At 35.5% G+C, this 10,685-nt stretch overlaps 1 protein-coding gene across 12 annotated transcripts in view; it reads right to left on the bottom strand.

Moving 5' to 3' along the window:
- Window positions 1-5,660: 5,660 nt before the first annotated feature.
- Robo2 (roundabout guidance receptor 2) overlaps window positions 5,661-10,685 on the bottom strand; it is a 1,518,906-nt gene continuing 1,513,881 nt past the window's right edge. For all 12 annotated transcript variants that reach the window (XM_041678470.1, XM_041678467.1, XM_041678468.1 and 9 more), the window contains one exon: window positions 5,661-9,618. In XM_041678470.1, coding sequence (XP_041534404.1) covers window positions 9,617-9,618 — 2 coding nt within the window. In that variant the 3' untranslated portion in view covers window positions 5,661-9,616. The remainder of the gene's footprint in view (window positions 9,619-10,685) is intronic.

The raw sequence follows: 10,685 nt of genomic DNA, 5'->3' as shown, positions 1-10,685 counted from the left end.
AGTGATTCAGACACAATGCTACCTCCTCTGTAGCCCTTTTACCTTTGACCCCTACTATATCACCAGGCTTATTCCACTGCTATATGGCAAATGGGCTGTGCCATTAACTTTCTCGTTTATTATTTTCTATACTACATTTCTTCTGTATTTGATATGCTAGGCGACCTCATGGATTGGTGCCTTGACTTTGGGGGAATTGAAGCCGAGCAATACAGCTCTTGTTCTGAGAAAGAGCACTCCAGAGGGCATTATTCCATCTGAGATTCTTGATGACTCCCAGTGCCTGAGTATGGGGCTTGTTTTCCTGTTCTGTGGAGCACCATATAATGAATGTATTTTCCATAGGTTTCATTACTGCCATCTATAACTGGCTCCCAAACCACAGTATGTTTTCCCTTAGCTTAATGCAGTGTGTTGCTTCATTTCTTTGTCTCTGAGATATCCCCTATCAGTTCTTTCCATTCAGTGCTAAGTTGAGGTTCAGTCACGGTTATCATCCAATGTACCAACCCTCATTGTTTCCCAGGATCCATTTTGACCTTTTCTATCACTTATATCCATCACTCAAAAATTTATGTTGGCATCATTTATGATCTTAGATGTTTTACTTCACTTTCTTCTTCTACTCTAGTGGTAAAGCCATGCCTGTATCATAATATTATTATATGTTTAACTACTCTATTAAAATTCTCTGGGCACAAAGTTATTTGTAAAACATGGAGTTATTCATTTAAAATAATGTTTTGTTTTTTACCTCTGAGTAGTACTCTAATGTGTATATATTCCACACTTTCTTCATCCATTCTTCCATTGAAGGACATCTAGGTTGTTTCCAGGTTCTGGCTATTACAAATAATGCTGCTATGAACATAGTTGAACAAACGCCCTTGTCATAAGATTGGACATCTCTTGGGTATATTCCCAAGAGTGGTATTGCTGGTACAATGACTTATCAAATTTTGCATGCAAATGGATGGAAATAGAAAATACTATCCTGAGTGAGGTAACCCACACCCAAAAAGATGAACATGGGATGTACTCACTCATAATTGGTTTCTAGCCATAAATAAAGAACCTTCATCTGGCGATGGATGGAGATAGAGACAGAGACCCACACTGGAGCACTGGACTGAACTCCCAAAGTCCCAATGAGGAACAGAAGGAGGGAGAAGATGAGCAAGGAAGTCAGGACCAAGAGGGGTGCACCCACCCACTGAGACAGTGGGGCTGATCTATTGGGAGCTCAACAAGGCCAGCTGGACTGTGACTGAAAAAGCATGGGATAAAACCGGACTCTCTGAACATGGCGGACAATGAGGGCTGATAAGAAGCCAAGGACAATGGCACGGGGTTTTGATCCTACTTCATGTTCTGGCTTTGTGGGAGCCTAGCCAGTTTGGATGTTCACCTTCCTAGACCAGGATGAAGCGGGGAGGACTTTGGACTTTCCACAGGGCAGGGAACCCTGACTGCTCTTCAGACTTGAGAGGGAGGGGGAGAGCAGTGGGGGGAGGGGGAGAGAAGTGGGGGGATGGGGAGAGGAGTGGGGGGAGGGGGGGAGGAGTGGAAGGCTGGGAGGAGGCGGATTTTTTTTCTCAATAAAAAAATAAATAAAATAAAATAATGTTTTGCTGTTTAAGTATCAAATATCTTTTCTTCATATGAATAAATTATATATGATGGTGATACTTTTGTAAATAAGTACGTGTCTGTATGTGTGTGTACTTAACATAGGTTTTGGATTTTGGCTGGGCTGAATTTTTGCTCTTCTGAATGTATTACATGTATTTTCTTGACTGTAGGTAGAAATTTGTGTCCACCTCCCCTTCTCAGTGTAGAGATTTTCTCTGGCTTCAATGCCTCCTCAATTTTCACAGGTTTTGGGCATGTTGTTACAGTTTCTGTGAGTTTATATGTGCATCTGCATCTGTCCTGTTATGTCTGGAAGGTGCTATGTTCTTGGAGTCATCCACCACCTCTGAGCTGAAAACTTTTTGCTCCATCCTCCTATAAGAATGTACATATATGTATTTATGTATATGAGTGTATATTTGAGTTTCTACTTTGTTTATTGCCTATGTCCTGCATTTTAAGGATTATGTTTATTTTACATGAAATATCAGAAAAGAAACACCATATTTTCAATTTGAATATTAATGAAGAAAATAGTTCTTTATTCTTTTTTGCACATTTTAAACTTTCTTTGAATTCTGGAAACTAAAAAAAAAAAGTAGCTCTCTTATCCACTACAAATGTGCCCTAGCACTAATTTATATCAAAATTATATAGCACATAAAATTTAAACACATTCCTAAAGGACTCAAGTAAAATTTAAATTTCTTTTCATGTTCAACCATGGATCTTCACTCTGTTGTCTTATTTCTTTTTAAATTGTCTGCTAATACTTTTTAGACTTTTGGGTAAGAATGAAATGCTTTCACACTTACTGAAACACTCTGAGTTTCTCCTCTCTTACAATCATGGCTCATTACTCTCATGCATCATTTTCCCTTGGGCTGCTTTCAGTTCTTTACCCATACCTTTTCAGAATAATAGTTACTCAGGAGCATCTTTTTTTCCAAATCATATTCTTTTGAACATTTTAGTCTACTTACTGTGCTGATCTGTTGCTATTCTAAACAAATTGAGTAAATTTAAAAAAGTATACCCACAATCCAACTTTTATTTTTTATACGGCCATTTTGTCCTCATGGCCAGTCAATGACCATAATAGTTGTCCATTTTTGCTTTTATCCTTCTGCCTTTACACATTTCTGAGTAATCTTATTTCTGTCATTACTAGCTAGCACTCTTTCAGTTTTTACAGAGACTTAGCTGTGTTTATCTTGCTGAGATAAGCATCACATCCCTAAATTTTATGCTTCCTTCTATTATTTTTAGCAAAGTTCCACTTGACACAGAACCTGAGAAGGATAAGACACTAGTGCTAAAAACAATATCCGGTTAGAGGGACTCTGATTTGAACTTAATGAAAGGCATTGGGTGCACTTCAATGGCTAAACTGCAGCCTAATGATTTCAAACTTCAAGTGTTCGAAAGAATTATGGACACCTAAAGAGCACTGTGCAATCCTACCTTTTGGAAAAGCAGAGCACAGAAGTTTTAGTTCTGGAAACTAAAACTTAAAGAACTACTTTCTCACTGAATATGATTTTCTGTCATCTCCACAGAACCCCTGATATTTGCATGTTTTTTTCTTTTTCTCTCATGTCTCAATGTTTGTTTTAAAATAAAAAAAGAGCAAGGGATGGCCTTTAATGGACACTGAAAGATAAAGTCCATGGCCATGAACAATAAGGCAGATTGTTTTTTCAAGGTGGGATTTGTATAGCACCAGCATCATAAGATATTCCTGGGAAAGGAGATCTTTGTCGTGGAAGATTTGAGCACCATCAGTGGCGAATTGACAAGGGTACTCTGACAATCCACGTTTGGTCTCCAAAGCTACATGGTAGAAGGAGAAAATTAACTACCTCACGCCACCTTCGGTTCTCTATGTATGTGCTATGGTATGTGTACACATACACCACACAGAGACTAACTAAATGCAATTTCAAAATACTTTATAAAGATTTTAATGCTTTTGTAAAGACATCAACTAGTATAGAAATATCTACCCTGTGTTCTTTGTTTTTAAATATTCACTAATATTCACTAGACTATTTGAGAATGCCTAGGAACATGGATAACATGAGGGAAATGGGAGATGCAAATAAAGTTGGCATAGAATTTATTGCTTAGGAATGTATTTGAAAGCTTTGTTTATTGGTCTTTCCTCTTAGCACAAACCATTAATCAAATGATGCTTTCCTAGAAACCGGGGCAAGATTTAACAGAAGATATTAATCTATTTCTGAAGACAAAGGCTACTTTTCTTTCAAGCACTCTGAATACCTAATTTAAGCTCAGAATCACTATTCTTTCTTTTAAATGGAACGAGTGAACAAACAGTAAATAAATCATTTATTCAGATGCAAAATAATGAAAAGTATTGCTTTAAAAAACACCAGAATAAATTGTCTAAAAGATGTCTTCTGCCTAAAGGCTAGATCTAGCGAGGCCTGCAGTTTAGGTAAAGAGTAGAGTGGTGTTATTGTTTCAGGGAAAGGACAGGTAAAGTGGCCTGGGATAAATATGTAATCTTAGCCCAAGGCTGTAGTATTTGAGTGCAATGTATTTTTCTTTGGTTGGGATATAATGCACTCATTCAAACATATAACCTACAAATAAGACATAGGTATCAAACATTATATGCCTGAGTATATAATAAGATATCTTGGTAATATCAGGTATTCTGGAAATATACACTACTGCATGTCTATACACAGACACTCACTTGCCCAGGTTGTTCCACAGGTTTCTACTGCAAAACCAAGTTGTGTTGACTAGACAATGCAAAGAATAGCTACTTTCCTATTTTTTTCTTAAATATGATGCATGAAGCAATAGCAATGCACAGATATATAATGGATCCATCCCTCAATTCCTTATTTATATCTGTGAGGCTGAAGGTTATGCTTGACAGTGCACATATATACGTGGGTGTGCATGTCAGTGCTTTGACCCTAATAGCTAACCTTGTAAACCCATCTTTCCTCTTCAACTCTTAAAAATATATTTGTGGTAATATCTGGTATTATTTCACATTTTTTGGAAAGTAATTTTAACCTCAGATCTGCTGCTCTCTTATCTGAACAAAATAAAATAGGTTTTCTTAAATTGGAGGTACACAGTATTATGTTCTGTGTGAGCATTCTCGAAACAATGACATATCTTTTCTTGAGCTTGTATATACAATAATTAAGAAAGTATGTATAAACTATTTTGATACTTTTACACATTTTCCTAGTCTTGGTGTTTCCAAAATAGAGATTCAATAAAGTAATGGTGGTTTTCTCATTCTTCTGTCATTTGACACACAGGTAACTGGTAGATTGTTTTTAATTTACATGTTTATATATTTTCATCATACTGTGCACATTATTTATAATTATTCTCATAGTATCTTATTCCCTCCTCAGTTAGTCAAAATAAATGTAATTGAATTACACGGTCCTTTTACTATGTGCTCCTTAAAGATACTTTAAAATGAACATTCAGTGTTACATGGTTTTCCCATTTTTCTCTTTATTTTTATTGTTACTGTGATTATTAATGAACACAAATGCGTCTTTTATTTTGGCAAGAATCATGACCTATAATTGTATTTTTAATGAAAAAGATTGGAATTTTCATGAAGTAGCAGAGAGAATACTTTTCTTTTCTACTCATTCCCTGAATTGATGCATCAGTCTTTATTCCCTAACAGAGATACATCATTACCTCACTAAGACAAACAAGCAAAAAGGGGCCACTTGCTTCCCGTTGCATTTACTTACCTTTCAAAATATCAGTACAGTAGTTCTGTTGGTCAAATAAGTTTGCTGCTTACCTAAACATCATTATGTGTGTGTGGGGGGGGGGATAGATCTGCAAATTAGTGCTGGACAGAGAAGGAGGTATAATTCTAAATACTTGTAGTCTTTATTGGTGTCTTTTAATCATGACTACCTAGTCAACATAATTTCCTACTTAGCACTTCTGATCCATCTCTGAATTATTAAAAGAAATATGAATAGGGCCAAAAATATATACAGAACTCCCAAAGTGACACAATGGTCTATTTTTGGTTTGTCCACAGACAAATTTGCTTTACATAAATGGCTTTTTTTTTACAAAATTGAAATGTGAATATATTTTTATTTTTCCCAGTGAATACACAATACACAATTTTTTGACAATACTATGAATCAATGTTATGCCCATTTCTTTGCTGATCTAATAACATCAAATGAAACACAACAAGATTTGGGATACTGTTTCTTGACTCAAATAAACTACATTGAAAAAAAATTCATCTATAAAACAAAGTATAAAAAGTCTACCCATGGCCACAAAATCCATTATCTTGTAACACTTTAAAATCACAACGAACACTTTTAAAATTATGAGAGTAAAGAATATCTGTAAATGGCATGTCCTTTAAAAATGTATGTGGTTTCATTTGAAGTAACCATTATGATAAAACAAAGAAAAAATCATTTCACCTCTCAGATAATGTGGAAAAACAGGGTTTTTCCCCACCCGCAATATACAGAAGTATATGAACAAGCTAACAGTAGTGAATATTATGGTTTTGCATATCTTCAATATTGACAAGATCAATTCTCAGGGAAGTGATCTGCAGTTGTGAGCTCATTGATGCAGCAATTGTTTCATCATCAATGAAAAATTGCATAAATTCATTAAGTAGAACTTGGTAGTATTTCATGAAATCACTTACAAACTTGCAACTGAAATCCTACTGAAAATCTATATAAATATGTAGAACATTGTACTATATCATAGAACATACTAGATCTGTTTTGTTAGTCAAAGTAAATAAATTTGCAAGCTTTTACTTCACTTTGGTGGTGTGTTGTCTTACACATTGGTCTTGACTTTCCTATATACTTCCTTGAGCTGCTCCAAATGCTGTGAAGGAGTTCAATGTTTTCATAGTCCTGTCCTCACCTAAGTTACTTTTGTAAAATGTCCTGGAAAGGGTAGGCAGACTCCACTGCTTATACTGGCATACCTGAGTTTGGGGGCTACTTTTCTTGCATTCCCTAAGGAGACTTTGCCTGTTCTGAAAGAAGCTATTCTTGGGTCTGGCATGAATACACAGCAATATTGCCTATGAACAAAAAATGAGGCTTCATTTCCACCCAGAATTCCTTCTGATGGCTTATGCAGGTTTCTGTTCAGGCTCACAGAAGAGTGAGCTCAGTAGATTTCCTATCAAATTCAGTTGACTTCAAAAAGAGAAGACACGGGACTCTCATAAGGTATGTGTTCCTCTGTCAACAATATGAATATTAACGATGAATGTATTTGTACAAATACCTAGATGATGAATACCTTTCTGTTTGTGGTAATATGTCTGAATTCAAATGGTCATAGCATGTTTCCTTGTCTTCCCGGCAGATATTGGGTAAAAGATTTTGCAGTAATCACAGTCTTTAATCTGTATGAACACAATCTGTTTATAATTATATACTACAGACAATGAGGAAGACATGGTGGTATAATCCCAAATAATTCTCTAAGCCATCATGTGATCTGAAGATCTCATTTCTTGTGATTTGGTTTAATAATAATCTGTCAGTGTCAGTTACCGTACTTATACTGTTTTACACTAAATTATGTTATTCATGAACATAAAGTAAAAATCCAACTAAATATGTTTCTTAAAAGATCCCATGCTTGGCCGGGTGGTGGTGGCGCATGCCTTTAATCCCAGCACTTGGGAGGCAGAGGCAGGTGGATCTCTGTGAGTTCGAGACCAGCCTGGTCTACAAGAGCTAGTTCCAGGACAGGCTCCAAAACCACAGAGAAACCCTATCTCAAAAAAAAAAAAAAAAAAAAAAAAAGATCCCATGCTTTTAAATAGAAGCCATGGAAAAGGGAACTGTTTAAATGCAAAATTAAAGCCATTGTATCTCGGAATTGACAATAATTACATAATTCTCTTTCTTTTTCACAGAAACTGTTCAACTTTTCCCATTTCCTTGTACCAGAGACAACAAATTTCAATAAAATTTAGGCACTGACGGTAAAAAGTTGTTAAAGGGTGTATCAGAATTATTTGTCCCTTCAGTGAAGAAACTTAACTATATGGCACTAAGAAAATTTTGAGACCCACGAAGAACATCACATTCTATGCTTGTCTGTATGGCACAGTAGCCTTGAAATGATGAACTTATGTATTTGATATTATAATGTCATATGAATTGGCATCTGAGCCAATGATGCACAGTGTGTATTTTCAATCAAAATGTCTCCTACTTGAAAACCATCACAATGAATATTTTTTAAGATACCATCTATTGAACATATCATAGGAAAAAATAATAGACGACATTGGCAGGACTCAAATTTAAGATTGTGTAGGTAGCACATGGGAAAATGTCATAAGTGGTAATTTGAGGAAGGCTATCATCTACTTGACTTACATACATGTACAGTAGCTAACATACATTTCAAAGTCACATTTATTTTGAGCATATGTAATTGATGTCCAGAAACTCCTTGTTCTCAAAGCCGTGAAAACAAATGAGGCAGGACACTGTTATTAATGTCCACTTACAAGATTTGGTTTTATTTAAAAAGTGTATAAACATGCATTTTCTCCGGTTTGACTGTTCTTTCCAATTTACTCATTCAAAATGGGTCAAACAGATTTTCGTTGGTAGCCAATTTCTGAGAATGTACCAGAAAATATTTAGTCCAATAAATCTACTAATTGTTAACTGAACATACTGCGAGTACTGCTTAAGTTACTTAAGTTAAGCGCTTAACAACTTGCCTATACATTTGGTGGCATCAATTTCACTGCTTAATCAAACTAAAAACAAAATTGTATGTATAATCCATTAGATTTTTAAGTAATGAACTTAAGTGATGTGGCCACATCCTCTAGTATGTACTGTACATGTATTAGAAAGATGAGCAATATCCAAAATTGGCTTGAGTATGCCCTAAAAACAACTTGTTTCTTTAACTAGTTGCTAAAATTTCTAGAGTTGATTCTTTGTTTCCTTGGGGAACTTCATGTTATACTCTGACTTACTGAATTGGTAAGGTTAATTATGGTCTTTCAAAAATGTTATTTTTTAAAAGCTGTAGTATAAATACAGATCTCTTGAAACACCTTCATTTCATTTTGCTCATTGTAACTTTCAAATGGGTCAATTACAATGACGGTAAAGTTGATTCTAAATAAAACTTTAATTATAATTTTAAAGCAAGTTAGTACATCTTTGCTACCAACATACTTTAACCCATATTCATCTAGACTTAAACTTCTTTCTTTTGACCCGTGCTTTTTTTCAATAGTAAAAGCCATCTTTCTCCTTAAAATTCACTCTATATCTGATGTTTCAAGAAGACTTGCCAACACTATCATTCCTTCGAATCTTCCTATTTCTACACCCCAAATGAAAGTCCTCTCACAGGATTGGTTACGCCAGTATTACCCAACCTAACGTACAGTACAGAAACTCCCTTCACATTCCATCTTTTTCTTCATGTCATGAGGAGTAGAGATTTTGTGCTTATCACCAAATAAAATGGCAGTGCAAAATTTAAACATAAAATGTTACACAATTAAAAGTTAATATATGGCACCACAGCCCGTTAATTCACATATAGTACAACAGACCAATAAGAACAGACAATAATATGAACAGAGTTGAAAAGAGTGAACTTGCATAGCAATGCAAAAAAGAAATTATATACAGAGGAAATCCTTTTCTTCCTGGAGGGTGAGTTTTGTTTTCTTTCTTTTTCTTATATACTCCTGACAAGAAAGAGTTAAGGTAGGTGGTGTAATCAAGAGGAGAACACAAGAAAAGAACTGTGGGATACGTGTGGCTGTGTGTCTTTACATTGCATTTACAGTTTTTTTAATAGTACATAAATAAAGAAATTGTTCATTGCACTGTTAAATGTTATCACTTCCATGAGTTCAGACCTGGTAGTCCTCAGAGCATCTTTGTATGTCCCCTCTCAGTTACTCTGAAAAAAAAAAAAACAAACAAGAAAACAATATTCATAAACACAGCTTTCTCATATGTTAAATAGTCTTCTATCCTGGAAAGCAATAAAATCAATGCGAGCGGACTGTCATCTAAAGATTGTCAGCTAAGTATTGCATTTGTGAGTTTAAGTCATTCTCTTTCAAGACTGACCAGGGCAGGGATGTAACTAGGAAGCTTGAAGATCTGTGATGCACATGGAGGCTTTCATGGAGTACTTATCAGATGACAGATACCGTTAAGTATGGAAAAAAAAGAACCCACGCATGTGTGAATCGTAGCAGAAGTTATAAACAACCCATAACAACAAACTTAGCAGTAGTTGGTGGTAGTAATTCAGATTCGTATAGAACTCTGCAGCTTTGTCAGAAGTCAGCCTTCATCACAGAATGAATTAGTTCCCAACACTGACACAAAACCACCAGCAGATTCACATTTCATGGGAGGAAGTCGATGTAAAAAGAATTTATGTTATCTCTATTTAATTATTTATTGGTTGGTTGATTTGGTTTTTTGACACAGGATTTTGCCGTAGCTTTGGTGCCTGTCCTGGAACTAGCTCTTGTAGACCAGGCTGGCCTCAAACTCACAGAGATGAGCCTGCTTCTGCCTCCCGAGGGCTGGGTTTAAAGGCGTGTGCCACCATTGCCCGGCCTATTTATTTTTAAAATGTAAGAACAAAGACCAACTCAAGTAGGGGGAACTGCTGAAAAGGTTCACAAAAGCTAACAGGAGAGGTAAGATCATCTCAGTGCTAAAGAGGAGATACTACATTCAGTCCCCATCACAATGAACAAACAAAATATCGAGTAGGGAATTTCCATCCTTTTCTTTATTGTACTCAGTAAAAAAAGTGCAAAGTGGATCCCTACCAAATGAATTCTATTTAACTTTAAATATTAAGTTTAATTTCAGGCACTAAAAGACTGGTATAGAGTTTAAATAAACTTGAAATACCCATGAAATGTTTGCATCATTGACTGCTATAAACCTTATCCTTTAACTTATGACCAATCCTGAACAAAATAATTTGGTTGTTTATTAGCA

The sequence above is a fragment of the Microtus oregoni genome, unplaced genomic scaffold, assembly GCF_018167655.1.
Source record: "Microtus oregoni isolate MIOR12 unplaced genomic scaffold, Mior012 000030F_ref0000283, whole genome shotgun sequence".
Classification (NCBI taxonomy): domain Eukaryota; kingdom Metazoa; phylum Chordata; class Mammalia; order Rodentia; family Cricetidae; genus Microtus; species Microtus oregoni.
The sequence above is the reverse complement of the archived record's forward strand: the minus strand, read 5'-3'. Positions and strand labels throughout refer to the sequence as shown.